This window comes from Actinia tenebrosa, unplaced genomic scaffold, assembly GCF_029948245.1.
Source record: "Actinia tenebrosa isolate PJP-AT-01 unplaced genomic scaffold, QUT_ActTen_1.0 PGA_scaffold10__47_contigs__length_13832649, whole genome shotgun sequence".
Classification (NCBI taxonomy): Eukaryota; Metazoa; Cnidaria; class Anthozoa; order Actiniaria; family Actiniidae; genus Actinia; species Actinia tenebrosa.
The window spans coordinates 4286451-4308753 of record NW_028292570.1 but is presented as its reverse complement, the minus strand read 5'-3'; the positions used below and the strand labels follow the sequence as shown (position 1 = coordinate 4308753).

Below are 22303 nucleotides of genomic sequence, written 5' to 3'. Positions count from 1 at the left end.
ATTCAAAACTTGAATTAAATATTTTTTTTTACTGTGTAAAACATCCCATACTAACAATACCTGTCTTTTTCAAACAACTATCTAAAATAACTTCTGCAGTTATGATACCATAATATGGAAGATGTTCCATCATAAATAATTTTATAGTTCGGTGTAGGAAGGTCTAATATCCAAAACTTGAATTAAATATATTTTTTTACTATGTGTAAAACAGCCCATACTAACAATACCTGTCTGTCTATCTCGCTCGTTCCAAAGTGCTCGGATTTGTTTATAGTGTTGGGATTTTATTCTTTAGTTATAGTAATGTGATGACTTGAGCTGCAATTCTTCCTATAGAAAGTCTTTCGTATTCGTTTAAACAAAAATTACTATTCTTTACTTTACTCCTAAAATTTCTATTCATTATGTAGTCAGCAAGACAAAGGATTAACCAGCGTCTTGACTTATCTTTATATGCCTTACATAAGAGATGTTAATGTTAAACTGACCGCTACCTGTTTAAGATGAATACTATGGGGAAGTATAAGTTATAATAGTAACTGAACACCGGTAATGATCTCTCTTCTTTGTACTTGAATATGCATGGATTGTGAAGATTATTTCTTAAAGTTTGTTATGTTTAGTTTTCTCTTAGGAATCGTGATGTAACTTTTTTCGACAAAGCAGGATTTGTATAAAAAAATCGCACGATCTCGAGTACAATTCGTAATGATAGGTACGAGTGATGCTTTGAAAGTTTTCAAAATTGGACGAGCCTTTTAGGGGAGTCAATTTGAGAACTTTCAAAACATCAGAGTATCTATAAATTCCGAATCGTATGAGAAGATTGTGTGATTTTTTGTTTATAATACACTCAAAAAAATTGAGCAATTTAATTGGGACTCTACAGAGTACAATTTGGGATTTAATTGTGCCTCTTGTCCATCCGAATCATCGAGTAATTTTGTAAAGTGTATTATAATGATAAATATTGTCTTTCGAGGCGTTTCCTTGGTACGAGTTCATATTTCTTATCTTCCTTTTCTTCTTCGTCGTCATTTTCTTCTACATGTTCTTTGTATCAGTTCTTGCTCTTGTTAGTCTTGTTCTTCTAGTTGTTCTTGGTCGCATTTATATTCCTTCTGGGTAAACTTCCTCGTGCTCTTTTCTCTCGTGCTACATTTTTTCATTCTTTTTCTTAATTAAGGTTTACCAAAAATAGCTATAAAGCTGCGGTTCTTTCAAGTTTCGAATTCTGGCAAATTAGTTATTGTACAGAAGCTATCTATCTATGATCAACAATCACTGGTTACTGCATGATTCTCGTCAAGGCAAGTCCTTGATAAACTCATAACAAAATGAATTCCTTGAGTTAAAAAAAAACTATGCAACAATGCATAAACCAATTTCAGTTACATGCTTTTAGTGGGACTTGTTGCTGTTTCAAAGTCATTATAGACTTCACAAAACACTGATGCATCGCAGAAGGATCGGGGCATCAAGACCATTGAGCAGTAGGGTAGCAATAATACAAAGCAACGAAGCAGCCAAGGAGACAAGGGCGACAAGGCAGCTAAGAACAACAGGGTAGCTGAAGAAACCTTGGCAACAGGGTACCTAATAACACTAGAGCAACAGGACTGCTAATGACAGCGGGACAACTGGGTAGCTGAAGAAACCTTGGCAACAGAGTACCTAATGACGGAAGGGCAACAGGACACCAAATGACACCAGGGCCACAGAGCAGCTGAAGACACAATGGTAACTGGGTAGCCCTGAAGACACCATGGCAACACAGGGTAGCTGAAGACATCATGGCAAAAGGGTAGCTGAAGACATCATGGCAACTGAGTAGCCCTGAAGACACCATGGCAACAGGGTAGCTGAAGACATCATGGCAACTGGGTAGCCCTGAAGACACCATGGCAACATAGGGTAGCTGAAGACACCATGGTAACATTGTAGCTAAAAACGCCATGGAAACAGGGTAGCTAAAGACAAAATCATGGCAACGCAGTTTACTAAAGACACCATGTTAACAGAGCAACAGAGCAACAGCTAAGGACACCAGGGATTCCAAAGAAGATTAAGAACAATGGAACAGATGCAACAAGGCACGACGGGAATATGTTCATGAAGGGCAACAAGACAACCAGGTCATTATTTAAGACATAGAAACAGTAGATTTAAACAGTGATTAGATCAAAAGACAACAGGGCAAAATAAGATCGGAACATATGAACACCAAGCAAGCAATAGTAAAATAGGTCAACAATTCATATGAAGAATATTCAGTCCTTTGAGGCAACAAAAAATACAAAAAAATATGAAACGTTATTCAATTAGATTTACACTATACCTGCTTTTATCTATAAAATGCTGATTATCAATCCTGAGTTAATTTTACGCTTCCTTTTTTGTATTTCTGGATCAATTCCCTCCCCCCCCCCCCCCTCTCCCCCCCCCCCCCCCCCCCCCCACCTTTCGAGTAACGGGCGTTCGTTCTTAGATTATATTTTTTATCTTGACACGGTAAAAACATCAGGTCGAATATGTACGAAAAATATTAAATAATGTAATAAATACAGTGCTTAAAATACCTTAATTAATAATATAGAAATACATAATTAATAATAAATAAATAAATAACCTACTTTCCATGAATGCCGCGCTTAATTATTTAGATTGTGGATTTGTTTAAAAGCTGTCGAAATCACTAAGCGATTGCGCCTTGACGAATATCGCTAGATAGGCTATTCCATGAAACAACAACACTATAGGTAAATGTTTTTTTAAGGTAATTAGTGCACGGCAGAGAAACAGTTAGTTAGTTAACGGAACCACATAGGGAGTAAGAGTTTGTAGAGTGACCACAGTAAATCCGTGAAACACTAATTACTAAATAGTACAAGATAGTGCTAGTTAAACAACAGAAAACAATGGAATTTGCATGAAATTGTGCTATTTAGTATTACTAAAGTTTCACGGATTTACTGTTGTCACTCTATCATCCCTGCTAATAAATTTGGAACTCAGATAATCGGGAGTAAGGCCATTTAAAGATTTGAAAACTAAAATGACCTTATGTTTTTCTCGCTGGGTACTCAGAGTATTCCACCCTAAAGCTTGAATCAAGTCCCTTACACCTTCTCCATGTCCATTGTCAGGTCCATTGTCTACGTGTATGTCTGACACTTCCACAAAAAAAGAAGAAATCCAAACAATAGTGGTTTTTTATTTGATTGCTCGAGAGACAGTTTGACATGAGGTTTATTCACAATGTATATGTAAAACGTCTCGTGTTTCTTGCGGTAGAAAGTTCTTTGAAAACTTAATGTTCAAAATAGAAATTTGCTTAATTAGCTAGACTAAGAACTGCCTAAGGGCTTCCAAGGAGTAGTTTAGTCCGTATTTTGTTTCCGCTGCACATGAACTGCCCAAGCATATGCACTTGTTTAAAATTATTATTTTTTAATTGGCAAAGTTGTTAGGTTGGCATTTACATTCGGTACATCCTTGGTCTGCGCCTTTTTATTAAAAGACTTTTTTGGGTATTTTCGTGTTCCATCTTTATTTACTTATTCCTTCGGTTTTTTATTTTCTTTCTTTCCTTCTGTCTGTCTTGTTATTTTACTTTCCCTCAATCTCCTTTCCTTCCTTCCTTCCTTGCTTCCTTCCTTCCTTCCTTCCTTCCTTCCTTCCTTCCTTCCTTCCTTCCTTCCTTCCTTCCTTTCTTGCTTCTCTCTTTTATTTCTGTTTCTGTTTCTGTTTCATCTTCCTTCATTTCTTTATCCCCATCCTCCTCCTCTCCCTCTTCCTTCTTCTCGTTGTCTGAAATATATAGCACCAAAGGCTTCAACGATATCAAGTGTGACCGCTTATTCCACAATAATAGACAACATGCTGTAACTACAACTCTAACAGACCATGTACAATTGAAAGCACTGAGATTACATAAAAAGCTACGGTAATGTTTATATTTGTAAGCTTTCTTAGACTTAGGCAACTAGCGAGGATCCTTTGTCGATGTTAAAACGATCCAGACAACAAGAGGTATCTAGTGTGAATTTGATGATAAGAAAGATCTTGGGATTTCTTCTGTTTTTGCTTTTCTATAGTTCTCTTCTTGAGTTTGGATACTGAAGTAGAGTGAGGTAGCTGTTAAGAAATCAGACATTTCAACATTAGATACTACAGTAGTGCAGTTAAAAGTACAGTAATAGCCAACTATAGTTTTAGAATTATCGTCCAAAGAGCACTTAACAGCAATCTTCATTTAACCATTTTTTATTCATTTGCATCGCTAAGGGTGGTTCGCTTGATGAGAGAGTCATTCTTTTTCTTACAGAATAACTTAACACACGTAGTACGAAAGAAGAAACTTCTGCTTTAAAAAGAATCCAGTATTTTGAAGGTTTACGCGATGTTTAAGTGGCAATTTTAAAAGGAAGCTTTATGCTCATTTTGATGTTAGCGTAAACCCAACGTAAATATCAAAATAAGAATTTAAGAAACATTTATGACTGCTTTAGCTCTGGTCTGTAAAGGATGGCTTTATACAGCCGATTATGCCACTTTAAACCGAAGCGTAAAGCTGTAAGATGAGCTGTGTCGATGGTTCGAACCATACCCATACAAAAAATGCAATAAGATCTAAAACTACTTAATATAATTGGCTGAAAGAAAAGCTGAATCTTAATCTCCAGAGTCTATTAAACGAAGAAGGAATGTTCTGCTCGCACGTGACCCAAAATAAGCTTATTTTATCTGCATAAGACATACACCTACCTGCAAGAACGTTGTCATACGATATTAGAACCTAATTTAGTGAGAAAGGAATATATCGAAAGACAAAAGAAAAAGTTCAGCTTCAGTGATCTTCTTTTGTTTTTTAATATAATTCCTATCCCACTAAATCACTAATGTTCTATTTTCGTATGACAACGTTCTTGCAAGTAGGTGTATAAGGCAATATCTATAAATATATCAGCCTAAAATCGTTTTGTATGGGTTAATTTGGTTTTATGATATTGCTGGCAATTCTTTCAGACCCATAGAGTAAAGACACTTTCTACGCCGTTAGTTGACATTATGGGTTTTGCAATTTGGTCCCTGGGTGCCTAGTGCGTAAGCTCGGATGTATTTCCAATCAAAATGAATGGAGGCAAAGTTTTATAACCATAAACTTTAAGCTATGCTTTATCAAAAAACCGAATTGAATTTAACAAATTAGAATTCGGCTGAATTTATTTTCTAAGGAAAATACCTTATGGCTACAAACATTTATTATTCTGACCGTCCTACCCTGGGGACCACAGATTATTTTATTCTCGCTTCTCGTTTGCTGTTTTGACGGCATGTCGCTAGGCGCTCGCTCGTTACATCCACAGGAGGCGAAATAAAACCGCTGGATCCCAGGGTAGGCAAATACAAACTTAACGGAAAAAAGGCTTATATCAATTGACGCTTAAATATTGACTGCTGAGCTTTGCTCTCGCTCGTGTTTCGCCTCGAAGGCACCCACATATCAAACCCTCAAATACTTTCTTGCTTTCCTGCAACTCCATGATTCTTCTCCTAGAATTGGCTTAATTACTTAGAATAGACTTAACCTATATATACTTTTTGACAGTCATAGTAAAAAAAAACAACTCCAAAACGTTCTTATACTTGAATTTTTGCTTTGATGGCTTTTGAAGTAAAAACTGAATTCGAATTTTAGTATTTTTAGTCCTATAATAGATTAAAGTGAGACATTACTTACGCAGTTGTCAACAAACAATTAAGAATCGCCACCTCTATCATTGAATCGGTATTGTACAATAGAGTACCTGTAGCGCCTGCTCCATGTAATTACAGTGGGACAATAAATAAACTTATTGAGTTTGGAAGTTTAAATTCAAAATATGAACATCACGAATACAATCTTGCTACGATTCAAGAGAAAATATCCGGCTAAATATTGCTAAAGATGTATATGGCGTAAGATGCTGAAATTAGCTGGAGATGAGGATTTTCAGTATATCTGTTTGATCATGTTTTTCGTGCCTAAACTGTATAAATCAATTAAAGTATTTTCCTTGTCCTCGTCCTTGTCCTTGTCCTTCTATTTCTTAAAGTCACGCTATGCTTATCTGTTTCATATATTTTTTCTACTCAATTTAAAGATGACATTCGGAATTCCTATGAGGTACAAACATGCAAAAAAAAAAAAAAAAAAAAGGAAACACGTTTGGAAAGTTACAGTTTTAAAATATTATCTTTCGCGTGAGTTAACCTCCTCTCCAACTTTTTTCTCTCATTAGTTCCATTCTGTTCATTGCAAATTGCTTTATGTTTTCTAAAAGAATTATAAACACGTATTTGACATTCTTGGAGCACTATTCTGTTGAACAAAGACCCCTGCGTCTCAAAACTTTGCGCTATAACAATGTCCAAGACTGAGCTCGTTCTTAACTATAAACACGTTCCTCAAAACAAATCCGGAAATTCTTATTGATTCAAAGTCTGTTGGATCATCAACGCACGCAACGCCAAGCAGTTTGCCCTGACAACCAAGAAGTAGTTGCTATTTTGAATGTTTTCTCACAAATTACTGTTAGTTTTTGTCTTGATCATGGAAACGTGATGCATTGTGTTGTGTTTTAAACATTAAAATATATCATGTATATATATATATTTATATACCATATTTCGCAATCTAGAGACAAAGTTTTCTTGAGCTTCATATCGTAGGAAGTAAATAAAAATAACAAATCTTTGGCATGGATTGATTATTTGTGTTCAGATCTAGAAATAAATAAACAAATTGGGACAAAATCATGCAAGGTTAGGGCTTGCATTTGAGAGTTTATTTGAAGAACGAAAATAAGAGGCAATTGCAAATCCGAAAGAGTGTTTCAAGTAGGATGTTTTTAAGAAGGAAGGCGTAAAAATACTGAACGCATCATTTATGAGGTCCGGAAAAATCGGAAATAACTTACTGTAGAGACTAATGACCTTAGTAAGGAATTCCGCCTATTCAGCAAATTCGCTCTAGAATGTTTTTGGCTAATAATTGAAACTGCGACGGTGAATATTAATAGAAACGCGTTCAGCTGAAGATAAAAGTAAACACATGAATAAATAAATAAATAAAGAACGAGAAATAAAGAGTAAAATGAAGGAATATAATTAATTCTTGGTGTCATACTCGTGCTATAACAAATTCATATTATTAACGAATGGATTCATTATCTGTTATAGCTTCAATAGCCCCCTAACAGAAATCTAGTTAAAGTGAAAATTTCCTTGGCTGTTGACGTTCTAATTCATATCGTAACACAAATCAATAACTACAGGCATGAACGACCTGTTATTGGACAACATGCTGGGAATTGCCTCCAAGACAGTTTGTACTTAAGGAATTTAGCTTTGACATTCATGCAGCTATAGTCCATCCGCTCCCTTAGTTCTCCTATAATGGTTATTGAGAGAGAGAGGAGAAGAAGAAGAAGAAGACAAAAAGAAGAAGGAGAGAGAAAATAAATCATGAGAATTATATATATAAATACAGAGAGAGAGAGAGAGAGAGAGAGAGAGAGAGAGAGAGAGAGAGAGAGAGAGAGAGAGAGAGAGAGAGAGAGAGAGAGAGAGAGAGAGAGAGAGAAGAAAAAGAAGAAGACGACGAAAAGAAGTATATGTGTATATATATATATATGATAATAATCAATTAGTATAGTAGTGTATATATATATATATATATATATATATATATTATGTAATGCTCCTGCAATGTTGAGCACTCTTTGAAAAATATTTTAAATTGATTTTAGTATATATATATATATATCGAAAGAGGGAGAGAGAGAATCAAGGCATGAGATCTATAGTAGTCTTTGTTAAAAAACCTCAGAATCCTACAGAGAACTGATTAACGCTTTGTTTATTCTAACACTATTGAGATAATAACAAACTTCTTTCCTTGCATTATTGGTTTTAGTCCAGGGGTCCTTCATAGTTCTCACTCCAACAAAAATTGACCCCCAATTTCAGTGTGCTGTGGAACAAAATGTACTAATTACATCCCCATCGACACATTTCGGATCAGCCCCAATGGTTTCCTTATCAATGTTTTGAATCTGGAGTACAATACCTTGGTAGTTGGGCGTCAATCATCTATTCTAATGAAAAAATAGAAAGCCGGTCAAGTCGAACCAAGTTGGTGTTAGGATCCATTGAATCGAAATTGTATTCCCACTCGAAGTTTTGATTAACTTTTGTAGTATCACAGTAAGGCGTCTATATCTATTCAAATTTTATGGCTAATTTAGGAAAGAGAATCAATCTCAGAATCCAAAACCATATAGGTCACAAATACTAAGCAAAATTAAACGTACTCTAATTTTCACCAGCAGCAGTTTGAATTGGCAGAAAGCAAAATATTTAAAAATAAAATAAAAAAATCCGTGCGACAAAATACTTTTTCAGTTTACCTGCCTAAAATTACATTCATGGAGCTCACGGTCTGGATAATCAATGAGCTTTAATGTAACTAATTCCCTAAATAAAGGAAAAAGCGAATGTTTGAGTATTCTATGCGTTCTTTGAGTAAACATATGGTAGTATAGTTTGAAGAATAGTTCATAATGATTTTAAGGATGCATGCTACAACCAAGAAAACACTCTTTAAAAACTAGGAAATATGATTTTTTTATTCTACAGTATGGATCAAATTAAGCATTCGAGTAGAGTAGGAAAGGTAACAGATATTGTATAGATGTCCTAGATTAGACCATATCTGATCGATGGTAATGGTTTTATCTGCCCTCACATCAAGAGACCAGCGATGAAAATTCCCTTCCACGGCTGTTATACATATGTTGAATTGCTCACACTTAACACAAGTGTAGTGTTGACAGATTCGACTTCAAAGTAGAGAGTTAAACAATGGACTTGTTTAGTTGGGATGAGTCTAGATAAGCAGATAAGCCAAGTCTATTCATATAAACCTTTCATGAACTTGTCATAATAAGTTTGTCCGGCATTTGAGCAAGAGGGATTATTATTAGCAGAAGTAGGGACATTTATTAACGTCAGCCTTATATTAACAGTCTAGTGATGATTCTAAAGCTATTATTCTATTGTAAAGAACATGAAGAATGACCCTTGGCTAATACCCTAAGTTCTTCAAACTTTTAACAACCAGTTCAGAGAACCATGATCAGAACATTAATGGTCGTAGATGTCCTCCCAAATCTACTATTTGAATGTCGTCTTTTGCACAGTTGAATTGGTTGACCGCTGACAGTGGAGCGGCGTCGGGGAGGTCAAACCAGTTCGTGATCAGTGTTACCGCTGAGAGCTTTTACCTTATGTTAGAGAACTGGTTTATCATCATTGACAGTTTAATAAATGGAAAACTTGCCAGAACTCCACGGGATGCACTTCCTAGATTAATGTATTTCTTGTTCAGTTTCTGTTCTTGATATATATATATTTTTAATTATTATTATTTGTTTTTCTTGTTCTTCAGAACTAGTCTTGTTTTGTTTTGTTCTTCTTTGCTTTTTCTTCTTTATCTCTAGGGCTTTTTCTTCGTCTTCTTCTTCCTTCTATTATTTTGTCTTTTTCTTCGTCTTCTTCTTCTCATTCCTTTTCTTCTGCTTCTTCTTCTTGTTCTTGTTCTCCTTCTTCTCCTTCTTCTCCTTCTTCTCCTTCTTCTCCTTCTTCTCTTCTTCTTCTCTTCTTCTTCTTCTTCTTCTTCTTCTTCTTCTTCTTTTTCTTTTTCTTCTTCTTCTCCTTCTTCTTCTCCTTATTAATCAGTTATTCGTCTTCTTTTTTAATTTTCTCTCTTTCCGATTCCGATGTGTCTTTCGTCTTCTCTGATTCCTTTCTTCTATTTTCTGACTGCCTGATTTTATCCATACAAATTTACCTACATTTTCTATCTCTTCTTTTTCATGTCTCTCCGTTCTTTATCTATTTCCAATTATCTCAGTTCCCTCTTTCCTGTGTCTTTTCATTCTTCATCCTTCTGCAGCTTTTCTCAGTAATATTCCTTTCTTTATAAACTTTTATTCATATTTCTCTAGATTCAAATTCTCAGCTGTAAATAACATATCTTTTATGGCGTTAAGTGCGTCTCTAAATGGCCATGAAAACTGATTTGTGAACACAAACTCGGATTTCTTTGACCAACACTATTAAACGGCTCCCCGAAAGATTTCAAAGTAATTCTCAACCAAAACATAGAACTTCCCGTCACAACCATACCCGTATCTATGTACTAATATGGCGTTTAATGCTTCCAAAGGAAACACACTTTGAGATTAGAAAACGAGTAATATTATTTTCAAAATTAACACTCTTTCTAATTGTTCATAATATGTTTAGTTACTCCCAAAAAACGGTTTGGCGAAGAAACTAAAAGTTAAGGCTTTCACCGAAGAATTCGGTTTTCAAATTTTGTAAACAGGACTAAAAAAATTAGGTCATTTATATATTAAGCGCTTATTCTAGAACTCTTTCGGAGTCGTAGAATTTCAAGCAATGAAAACACCGTACTGTTTGTTTATATTCTAGCTTCTTTGTCAGAAAACCACCCATTCACTTATCGATTTTACAAACGCCGTAGGAACAGCTGTGCTCGGTCGACTGTTAGCCGGTCTAAAACTTTAAATTTCCATAACATTTGAATACAGTTTTTACCTCAATTCTTGAAAGCACAATACAAGTTTTGAAAAGAATTAGCTTATTTTGGCGAGTTTGAAACAAGCTCATAGCAACTCGCCGCTATTTTCAATGCTTGTTATTCAGTTTGGCTCGGCTCTCCAATCCTATATGTCGAATTAAAATTGATTTGGACCTATGACTGAGCTAAAATAACATGTATTAGCTCATAGCCCAAAGGCATAATTTTTTTGAAAAAACGAATCGATCTTTACCTTCACAACATAATTCCACATATTGTTTAAATTTTTAAATTGAGAGTTCTGCGGATTTGTTCAGAGAGTTTTGACCCAAATCTACATAGCTGAATAAACTTATGACTCTCTTAAAAAACTGTTTTTGAACTAAATACTTTAATGATCTTGTAGCACAAAATTTCTATAATTTCAACAGATACATTTTGGGTAGCGAGTTTGATAATCTTTTTCATGAACTTTTCAAGTTTTCACAACTTTTCAGTTCTGTATATTTACACTCTTTCCTCTTGCAATTTTTCTATACATTGAAATAATTTTAAAAGTTAGAATACATATCTACATATTTTTCTATGCTATTGGCAGTCGTTTCATAAAGTTTACGTGTCAATATAGATTTAACAAGTAGTTCTTTATGTACAACGTTTTTAACGTCTGCATATTTGGCAGGATGTTCAAAATCAAATCAAAAATACTTATCAAAAGTTGATGATTTGAGAGCGGTCATTCTTTTCTGTCCTTCTTTCTTCCACTTCGTTCTAGATTTGTTATACCATTGTGAAGCACCTAAAAGCGTTGCGTTATTTTCTTGCTAGACTCCGAGGAGCCAAAGTTTATTAAATAATTTAAGGAAAGCCGTAGACTTGGGTCCTGTTGAAGAGATTTTACTACTGTGATAGCCGCTTGAAGATTGACAATCATTCAGCATGAATACCATTCTGACTGGCTTTTCTCTTTGACAGCGCGCGGAGTTGGTGGAGATCGAGTGGAGTCTCGGCTAGAAATCGAGTCTATTTGTCCATTGGTCTGTGTTAGAGAGGGAGAAAGGTCTCTGACGCCGCCAGATTCGTGAAGTTTCATGTGTTTTCTCAACGAACTCGGGTGAGTGTAGCTTTTATTACAACCATCTACCTTGCAGATATAAGGCTTGTCCGATGTGTGAACGTGAGAGTGTTTTTTGCGATCGCTCGAGTTTGCAAACCGCCGATCACAGCCGGAAAACTCGCAAATGAAAGGCTTTTCTCCAGTATGAGTTCTTTTGTGTATTTTCAAGTTTTCCGAGCGAGCAAATAGTTTTCCACAACCGTGAAAGGGGCAAGGGAATGGCTTTTCTCCGGTATGTACTCGTATGTGGTTGACAAGCTTGTACTTGGCCTTGAAAGGCAAGCCATTTCTGACGCAGTCTTGCCAGTAGCAAACGTGCAAATTGGAATCATTTGCACAAACGTGTTCATCCGAGATATGACTGACAATGTCTTGCATCATCGTGTACTGTTTTCCACATGGCTTTCGTTTTCCAGTTGGGGGCGACTGATCTATCCATAGGCACGTAAAGATTTGGTTTGTTGGCTGCTTAACTAGTGGTAGATACATGCTGGGAGCTGTTGGGCTTGGGTAACCGGGTGGTGGATGATCCACAAAGGGATTCCCAAGTCCTTGAGAGAATCTATCAGGTCTAGGATAAAGATCCGCACCTCTGGAGTATCGTAGAGTCGAGTTGAGAACTTGTGGCATGGCATGGTGTGGTGGAACGGACTCGTGCGTCGGTCCAAAACCATAGTGAACCGCGGCATCTAAACTTTTGTGAGAGACACCGTGGTGGTATCCCATATTATTTGGATGCAAACCCGGTCCAGAAGCCGAAGTATACATGTTATGTCGGTGAGGATGGTTTCCCGGGCTGCCCATGGACTGGTGTAAAGATATAGAATGTGAACTAAGTTCTCCACTAGTCGTCAAATGCGACATATCTTGATGGTGCATGTATTCGTGAGCTGCAAATCCCGGGGCTGCCATGTGACGATATGCAGGGAAAGAATGATACAAGCTCTGCTGTCCAGACATCCCTGTTGCTTTCTGGTCGTATGACAAAGACTCTGGAGGAAGGCGATGTGTCGCGGCGATACGAATTGAAGATAAATGACTCGAGTCTAAAATGTGATTCATATTCGGCGAAGAAGACCTTCTTCTGTCAGTGTAATCCGTTGACGTAAACACACTCGTACTCAAGCCGTGGGAAGAAGTCTGTAGAGATGGTGGTTCGTACGAGAGCGACGAACGTTTACATAGATTCTGGTCCATATGAGCTGTTATAAGGTTTTTGAATATGGATCAGTTTTACTGTAGTGTAAATAACAGGCTAGAGACCTTATAATTAACGTTCCCTGACGAACGAGCCTTGAGTGCGCAGGCATATGTTACGCCGTTGATGCGCCGCATGGTGCCTTTAAGTCGATTGAGCTACAATCACCACGCACATGCGCAGACCGTTGATCAGCGTGGACATTATGATTAGCTGTGCCCTGCTGCGAAATGGTGATGTTTTTAATTGTTTGATCACCCCGGAATACACGCTATATTTGGCATCCGTCTTCTTATTAACTTTGACATCTTTCTCAGCAATTTGGGCTGCTTACTTATTAAATCGATCAATAAAATCTTTTGGGGCCCATATTTATGAAGTAGAATTGGTTCTAGATGTCTTGGGAGTTTTGGTAACTGATAAGGGGACGATATTTGAAGACCATCCTAACAACAGTGTCCTGGCAGGTGATTGAATAGTGATTGACAGTTGGGGTTGAACTCAGCTTGAAAGACACAGCACGCTACGCTAAACAGCTTAAAGCAATTGTCGCTTTCACCCTTATTTGACTCAAAAAATCCGAGACGACACTTTGCAAAAAAATTCACATCTCATGATGACCGAATTTTTTTCTTTTGACCAATATTAAGACTTGATCACATTAAATTGGCAACGAAAATTGAATAAAATGTGTCATTCAGAGAAATCTTACTTCGAGGAAATTATGTAGCCCTCAGAGACACAATAGCATTGAGAATGGCCACGGGAGATGTAAGTGTTTTGCTTTCGCTTGCATGTGGAGGCTGTGACCATACTATTGCGATAGCCGCAGCAAGCCTGCAGATTCTCAAGTGATATATGGAAATATAAGCGGATCTGAACAAGTGTTCTGCTATTGGATTGTCAAGTTTTTTTTGTGAGAAGGGGCCCATTGACCTTGATGGCAGATTTTATCAGGAGAGAAGCGTGTCAAATCGGTTATCCTTAAGTATACGTGAAAAAGACACCCTGAGATAGGAAGATAACATCCAGCCCCTTAAGATCCTCTCGTGAAATTCCAACCACTGAAAACCCTTAATAGTCAAAGTTGCGTGTGATTCTAGACCTTACTTTGAGAGCTAAACCTTAGAGCTGCGGGGTTGTTAATCTCAAGCACGGTAAGGTATTGTGGCCATGCAAGCTAACCACAGGGATCCTACCGCTTGTGGGGTATTTACATCTAAGTGTTAAGCTTCAAAGGACCTAGAGCTGAAAACCCGACATCATAAGATATTTCTTGCTTTATCTCTCCAATTAAACACGTTTAATTTAGGCCCATAATTGGTTTCCTTGCCATTGTGTTAAAGGTATTAGTTCAGGAAAAGTGTTGCATTTTATCGTTCAAAATGGATTTTTTCTTGTCGCTGTAAGGTTCCGATTCACTATGCAATATTACTATCCTACGCCACCACAGCGATTACGTATTGTTTTGTGACTTAAGGACCTCTTTCTTATGAAAATATCTCAGAACAATTCTCGTTCAACCCCTTTGAAGCCAAACTATTCTATGAACCAACGAACGTTTGCCTTTTTGGACCAAAACTTTTGTTTCGCCGGCAATCGTCGAATGGTTCGAATTTCCTCGGGCAATGAAATTAAACTCACAAAACTTCTCATATAACATTAAAAAAATAGAAAAGATTCTATTGTGATTTTTACAAACGCTGAAATAAAAGACCCCGAATTTACCAAAAAGAGACTTTGAAGTGATAGCGAACATATGACCATAGGTCAAAGAAAGGAAATTTTACTTTAAATGGCGAAAAATGCATGAAAAATTTGCGGCTAGACTGACCCCAATCACCTGGATAAAATGATGCTAAGAGTGAGAGCAAACCCTGTAGTAGATGATTCGGTTTCCGGCCCCGAGGCAGTATTTTTCTGATAGATTTTTTACATAGAGAAACTGAGTCATTGCATTATAGTTAAGCCCTAATATCTAGTCTCACCTGCGATGTCTTCAGACCTGTTTCAATTTTCAGCTGTCCTCGATAGCCGCTAATACATACTCCGGGCCGAAATACCAAAATAATTGGCCGTGCTTTAGCAGTCAAATGCGCTAAAAACTTTTAAAATGACCTGCTGTCTTTGAGCGATTTTTTTTATGCGTGAGTGTATGGAATTCATATTAGGAAAAAAGACCTGTGAGAGAGCATTTCTATGAACAGTGCAAGTGTTAAATGTCATTGTTTGGGCTCTTGCTAAGCTACTAAGTGGGATGGAAATAGTATAAGAGCAGTAACGAATTGGAAATCTAAAGTTTCTTTTATGAGACGATCTTTGTATTCGAAGCAGTTGTGTCCTTGCTTGCCAAGCGGGAGAATTGGAAAGAAATATATAAATAGAAAAAAAGTATAATGTTTTGACATGTAGATATATTGTATTCGTAGTGTTTTTTTGGGGGGACACAATTCATTGTTATCAAACTCTGTACTCTCCCACCTCCACTTCGAATCAAAAAAGATGTTCATGACATGGCCCAACGCTGCATGGAAGTACTAAAAATTCTCCTTAGATTATTGAAAGACTTTTAATAATAGCTTTCTGTGTGACTCAGCTCTTTCTTTTTCTCTCTTGTATACAAATTTTTCATTTCCTCACGATGTACCTTATCCTGTTATTGCCATAGATTTATCCCACCTACAGTGATAAAAAAAATGAAAAAAGAGCCTTCAATTGATGAAGAAATACACAAAAAGAACTCTTTTTGTTATTCATATTAGCGAATCCAAGAGTGTAGACTTTGACAATTCCCTGGCTAGATCACGCATTATAAGTTACAGAACAATAACCCGTGAAATTGAAGATCTTACTTCTCATTCTCTATACGATTTATCTTTCAAACTATCTACATTTATCGGATAGCAATTCTTAAGCTTCAATTTCTAAAGTAATCATTCTGAAGGCAGTAGTTTACAACATAAGATCAACTGAAAGAATACTGCTGCATTTGCTCTAATTTTCTCTTTCAAATATCCAGAAAGAATAATAAAGAAAGCCCAACTTAGGCAATTCATATTTCTGCAAAAAGAAGAACTATGGCAGCGAAGAAACTAATCAATACGTCCGTGAAATAAAAGCCGAATTTAAAAACAAAATTTCAACAAGGACCAGTGAAACAAGATTTAATCCTAGATGTTTACAGGATACTAACAAAATGAGCAATAAAATTTAAGCTATCGGTATGAAAACATATAGTTTAATTTATAGATTATAGAATCAAAAATTTTTTAATTTCTTTCGTAAGAAAGCATCAACTCTTCGGTACTGAAGTTTTCCAGTGTTTTTTATCAGCGGGTTTCACGATGAAGAATCCTATTTTTCAAGTTATTTTTTATGGGATTCTAGTCGACTGAAATTCAAGGGAATTTTAAAAACGAATTCGTGTTTTATCTGATTCAAATGAACGGTTTTTCAACTTCAAAACATCCCTTTCCGAAGTTCGTGACTCGTGAGACAAATACCCTTTCTTGCCCCCAAAATAAGACAAAATTTCCCGCTTCGTCAAGTTATAGGAAACAATTATTTCTTATCTGCGATTGAATTTAGCCTTCAAATAAAGTGAAACTTTTTTTGCCATCATTGAAAGATTATACAAATATTTTGTCTAGGTCCAGGACATCTTCAATATACTTGAATACCACTTGAATATTTTTTAATCCTTGCAGTATTTTGGATTCCAAGGTATTTGTATAAATATTTAAGTAAGAAGTTTAAAGAAAAATACAGACTTCGAGAGTTTAAGATGACTAAATGATTCCAGATAAGATTTGTCTACAGATCTGGGAATTACAATCTCTTCGTTTAACCGTTGCACGACTGATAAGAAATTCGACATCTGTTAAAGACTCGTCCCTGCTTGCTGAACAAGTTGTCTCAATTCACTGATAAATATCCTTAGTGAGCTGTTTAAGCACTTTTGATGAAGTCTGAAGCACTGGTACGATAAGGGATCGGATTCTAGTAAGATAAGCTCTTGAAAATCGTGTGAAAAACAGATAATGAAACATCAGTAAACTATATCTTTATTGTCAATTAGCCGACCCTAAGTTTTCCCATATTTAATTTTAGTGAATACGTCTTTACACTTTATTTAAAGGGTCAATATCTGCGATAAACTGAGAATTCTTCACTTGTGTACAAAAAAAGTCTTCGAATAAGAAAAACTGAAGGATAACTTGAATCGTTTTTATCTCAGAGGAAACGCAGTCCAAACTAGCAAAGCCAAAACACATAATTGCAAACAAAAGTTCATAAAAAACTATTTTGTTAAGTAATATTTTAAGCTCCGGAAATAATGGACAAAGTCTCCAGGAAGGTAGAGGACAAGGAACAAAAACAAAACGAGTAAAAGTTTAAAAATGCACGATTCTTAAAAATGTAAAGAAAAGGTATTTTTTCTTGTCACTTTTTAATGACATGAAAGAAAAAAACTGTCTTTTTTCATCGTGATAATTTCATTAACTCTAAAGGTATATGATTTTATTTAAATTGGAAGTTCATGTTTTGACTTTTTGTCGAATATTCGAATATAATTCTACAAAAAAGTCCAAAAATTTACACCTTTTTTCTTAGCCTTTTCTGCTATAATGCTTATCTTAAATAAATTTTCAAAGTTTCAAAAGGCAAATAAAGGTTTTTTCGCAAAAAAGATTCGCTCTCAGTTTATCAATAATTCAAAAGTAGGTTCTTGATTGATATATTTAAGAAGACAGGCATTTTTAATTTTTGAGTTTTCTCGTATTTTACTGAACCAAATAAGTTGTGGCTGAAGACGATAGCGGAAGTTCGTAGAAAAACGATATACAACGTACATCTTCATGTTTGTTTTGCTAAAAACCACAAGTCGTTCAAAAATAGAATTTACTAAGTCAATAGGAATATATTACTTTTCGATTGATATTGGAACGAAACAAGCAAGGCCCAACCAGCTTGTCAATTCTTATCCTTGAAAAATGCTCAAAAATATTCCTTAAGAAGAATCTAAGTCTACTTCATTGTTAGTTTTTCGCAACGCTTTTTAAATGTCTAAAAATGTTTGGAAAAGATGTAAGTTTTTCGTAGTACAGCTTTCACTAAGAATTTGCATACGAGATGAGCCTCACAAAGTCACTAAGTTTATCTAAACATTTGCCTATCTATTTGCATTTCTTCAGCTTTTAACCGAAGTACCATCCCCCAAAAAAGCTTGAAAAACGAACAAATAACGAAAGCATATAAGCGGATAACTCTATGAAGAATCATGTTTGTTTTAAAAGTTCCCTTGAAATAATATTTGACAAGGAAAGTTTCAAACATATGATGCATGTATTTGAATCTCGTTGGAATATGCCATCAATGGCTCACTTGAAAAAACTCCACATTTCTACGTTTCTAACTCACCCGCGTAAAACGCTTTCCTTTTCCGCGAATCTTCGTACTTTTTCCTCATGGTGGGATTTCTAAGTTAGCAACAGCGTCAGCAGCTCTTCCACAAGCCTTTTTTTTTTTTTTCAGTTACGCACACATGTCAAACACTGAAGCGAGTACACTTTTGTGGAAAAAGTTCTCCAACCATGATTTTCGATCCACGATTGAGGATTTTCGTATGCGAGACACACAGTTGGGGTACGACTACCTTGTAATGGTTGAGTCGGTTGTATATGGTGTATTTTATTGATAATCCTAACAGTATTCAAGCCTTTTTCATGCGGCGAAAGAAGGAAAGATATAGACATTGACAAGCCCTCAACTTTACTGCCTACTGTGTATGTAATATGAAAGTATAAAGAGATGACCGTAGAGAACTTAAAAGTACGCAGAAAACCCACTAGTTTTCGACGACACCGCGACTGATTTCACGCAGGGTATATTTGCATACTCTAAGAATCTATCGCGCACTTTTCATTGCCACACTCATGCTCCCTGCCTTATTCCAACAACACAACTACCATACTGAAATATCACAATGAGTCTGCATTCATATATAGAATCAATTGTATAGGTATGAATAGAAGTTTTTTTGGGTGTTGCTAAGAGTGTCTTAGATATCTAAGCCGTTTTTTGTTTGGTAGTTAATTAGTCTCATGGTCTAAATCTTTTCTAAACGAATTCGTTTAGCTTGCTGGAGAGCTAGACTTCGTGGCTGCAGCAAAATGGAAATAAATCATATGGCATCGCCCTTTTGCAAGTCTTGTGTTGCAGCCATTTTATATCCCGGATAGAAATGTACTTTTCATTCATGCATGTTATTTAATATTATTGATATAATACATATATAATATTATATATTATTTAACATGATTGATAATCGATGTTTTTAAAGCACCTTTGTCTGTTTTTTGTTTGGTTTCATTCTTTTTTCTTCTTTTTTTCTTCTTCTTTCTTAGTTTCTTAGTGTCTTTCTTTCTTTCATTCATTCACTTCATTCCTATCTTTCTTCTTCGTGGCGGGGGGCGGCGGGGTCGGCGGGCAAGTGGGGGAGGCAGCGTACCGCATGGGGCAAGGACGGCGTAGGGCGGAGTGGAGTGATTGGCATTCGTCCTTTCCTTCTTCCTTGGGATTCCTGATTATTCTATCCTTCTTTCCTTCTTTCCTTCTTTCCTTCTTTCTTTCTTTTATATTAGTTAAGAAATCTCTTTCAAAAATTTGATATGCAAAATAATTTAGCTTACACAATCCAAACAAGCTTCTGCCTTTGAATGAAGATATCACTTCATCTCTTTCAGAAACTTAAATATATAGATCAAAGCTCATTGTCTTTTAAAGTTATTTAATGTAATAAAGTCTTCTAGAGAACTGAAGATTATCATTATAATGAAACCAAAATCAAAATGTCCTAAACGTTATCATCGAAAACGCAATTTTGGAATTGAAAATATTGCTAAGAGTTTCAAAAATATAGGTTGGTTTCTATAGATAATTATGGAATATTTGAACGATCAAGTCAAAGACGAATATTTTAACTTTTTTCATTGAAAATTAACAAAACAATGGATTGAAAACCAAAGAAGTGTAAGGAAAGATGCAAAATTAACCAGCAAAGCTTTTCTTTTCTTAATTCAACTGATACGACATTCAGTCCATGAGATAGTCTTCAAAGCCTTTTCTAGGGGAAATAATTGGCCTACATTTAAATTGCCTCTGATTGCAAGAAAGTAACATTTATTCTATCGATCGAGGCAGGCAATATAAGGCAATTTTTGAACATATTTTTTAATAGATACTGTAAGGAACAACTCAGTCGAACAAAACGCGATATACGAAGACTTAGATTGAGTTTCCTCAATAAAGAGGAAAGCTCCTAAAAGGAATACCAAAGAGTGATAGCATACAGCTGGAAACATCTTGTAGATTTTGCTTCTAGAGAAAGCACTTAGAAAATCAATTATTGAAGATTGATGGAATATGCACAGGAGGGTTCGTTTTAGGCGCTGTAGGTTTTGAGACACGACTCTAGTTTGGACAAAAAAGAAAACATTTGCCGATGTCAAAGAATTCTAAATGAGCTTCAAATCATGAATGGATCTAAACTGCTTTTACTTACCGCTCACAATAACTCATTAACAGAACCTTATAATCTAAAAGAAAAACATAAACATTTAGGAGCAAAAATTCTAAGATTATAATCAATTATCTACAGAACTTTAAGGAAGTCCATTTGAATTCCAGGTTAAATAGTATTATTTTTCTGTTCATTTGTGCATCCAGCTCTTTATTAAGAAATGTCTAATAGCCTTGGCTATGCGGTTCATTTAAAAAGGGACGATGAATACGTTGTCAAGAAAAGGAAACCAAAACATTATAAATTACTTCAAACAGCCTGTTAACACCTTGAACAGTAAAATCCTCGAAAAAATCACACTTTATAAAGGGTTTTTGTCATTCTTTTCTCACGGAAGAACTGCTGAATTCCTCGCTCATTTTGAAGCAAAAGTCGGTGCAGGTTGAGAGTTGAAACTTCAAAGACAAAAATCTTTGGACGCTTGTTGACATACTTTAATGAACGAGAAAATGCATGTGATGGCCATCGTTTTACGAGTTAAATTAAATCGACTCGAGAGTAGTGTATAAGGGGCGGAGGTTGTCCATTTAAAGATGATTACGTCACAGATGTTTTTCACTTGTTCAAGTAAGTCATTAAACTAAGTTCTCTAGTCTTGGTCCATGGACCACTGACAGTGCCTGGCGTCTTTCAGACGAAATGGGTTATTTTACTACGGTTTTACATCTCTCTTAATGCTAACATTGGTTTAAGAGACGTGTGCACTTCATGAAAGGGACATGTATGCATCCGGTAACAAATAAACCATTTTCTTGAAATCCGCCTGAATCAATTCCGTAATAAGGCATGCTAACCTGGTGTATCGAGGTACTAAATTACTTATGAAACTATTGGTGGAATGATTTTCTGACTTCAATGTGACAGTTTTAGTCCTAGGTAAACACGGTGCGGCGCAAGAGAATCTTCCTGAATGACACTGAACTCCTTCTGGAAGCGCTCTTCAAACGCCAAGCAATTATGAAATTAGCCTTATGAGAGTTTCTCTTTGTGAATAGTCTTATCATAAGCTTTTATCATTTCTGAGCAATAAAAGCAAGACTGGCCGTGTTCCATATGCTTGAAAAACAGAGAATACAATTGGAATATTTAGAAATTTGCCCTCAGGTCCGTAAGGTATATAGACTTTCGATTTCTTTTTGTCAGTGTTTGCTTTTTTGACCATCTTTAAACGAAAAGTATAATTTTCCCTTTACAATTCGCACTGAAATACACACACACACACAAAATAATCTGACTAGCAAACAAACACAATGTTATCTAGTCGTATTACTTTCCATCGAAAAAATTAAAAATAAGAGCCATTCAAGAATACGATAGAGACTCGCATTCCTATTGTTTGATAAAGTCTATTGGGGTTTAGTAAGGCTAGCACAAACACGGTAGTAGTATTATTATGAGATTTATCCATTATCTAAACTCACTTGATCGATATGAAAGCACGATGAAGATGCTTTATTTATCCATATATTTAAAAGAACTTACATAAATATATACTCATATTTTTTTTCCTTTTATCGTCACCATTTCATCTCTTAATATATATTGTAATATCTATATTATTCGAGTGACTGGCAGTTTTTTGGTACATATTTTCCAGACTAAGTCAATACCTTTTTCTTTGAATTATTAGATATATTATTATTATTCTGAGTCTAGCAAAAACAGAACAAAAGTCAATGAATGGTAACTCATGAAAATTATTCAGATTCGATTTTCCAACTGTTTTTCGGCAAAACTAAAAGAACAGCGAAA

General features: G+C 35.7%; 1 protein-coding gene and 1 long non-coding RNA gene across 3 annotated transcripts; both read right to left on the bottom strand.

Moving 5' to 3' along the window:
- Positions 1 to 3197: 3197 nt before the first annotated feature.
- LOC116301564 (uncharacterized) lies at positions 3198 to 18860 on the bottom strand. Of its 2 annotated transcripts, none has more exons than XR_004197751.2 (2): positions 18391 to 18860; positions 3198 to 4140 (listed from the first exon to the last, which is right to left on the bottom strand). It is a non-coding gene; the product is annotated as an uncharacterized LOC116301564 (long non-coding RNA). The 2 variants fall into 2 exon arrangements; XR_016119234.1 differs by lacking the exon at positions 3198 to 4140 and adding an exon at positions 15520 to 15648.
- LOC116301562 (uncharacterized) lies at positions 11027 to 13160 on the bottom strand. Its single transcript, XM_031710642.2, has one exon. It carries the CDS (start codon positions 12966 to 12968, stop codon positions 11589 to 11591), a length of 1380 nt encoding a protein of 459 aa, XP_031566502.2. The 5' UTR covers positions 12969 to 13160; the 3' UTR covers positions 11027 to 11588.
- Positions 18861 to 22303: the final 3443 nt, after the last annotated feature.

Excerpts from the sequence above, each read along its gene's own strand:
- LOC116301562 (XM_031710642.2), bottom strand. The coding sequence starts at position 12,968 with ATGGACCAGAATCTATGTAAACGTTCGTCGCTCTCGTACGAACCACCA.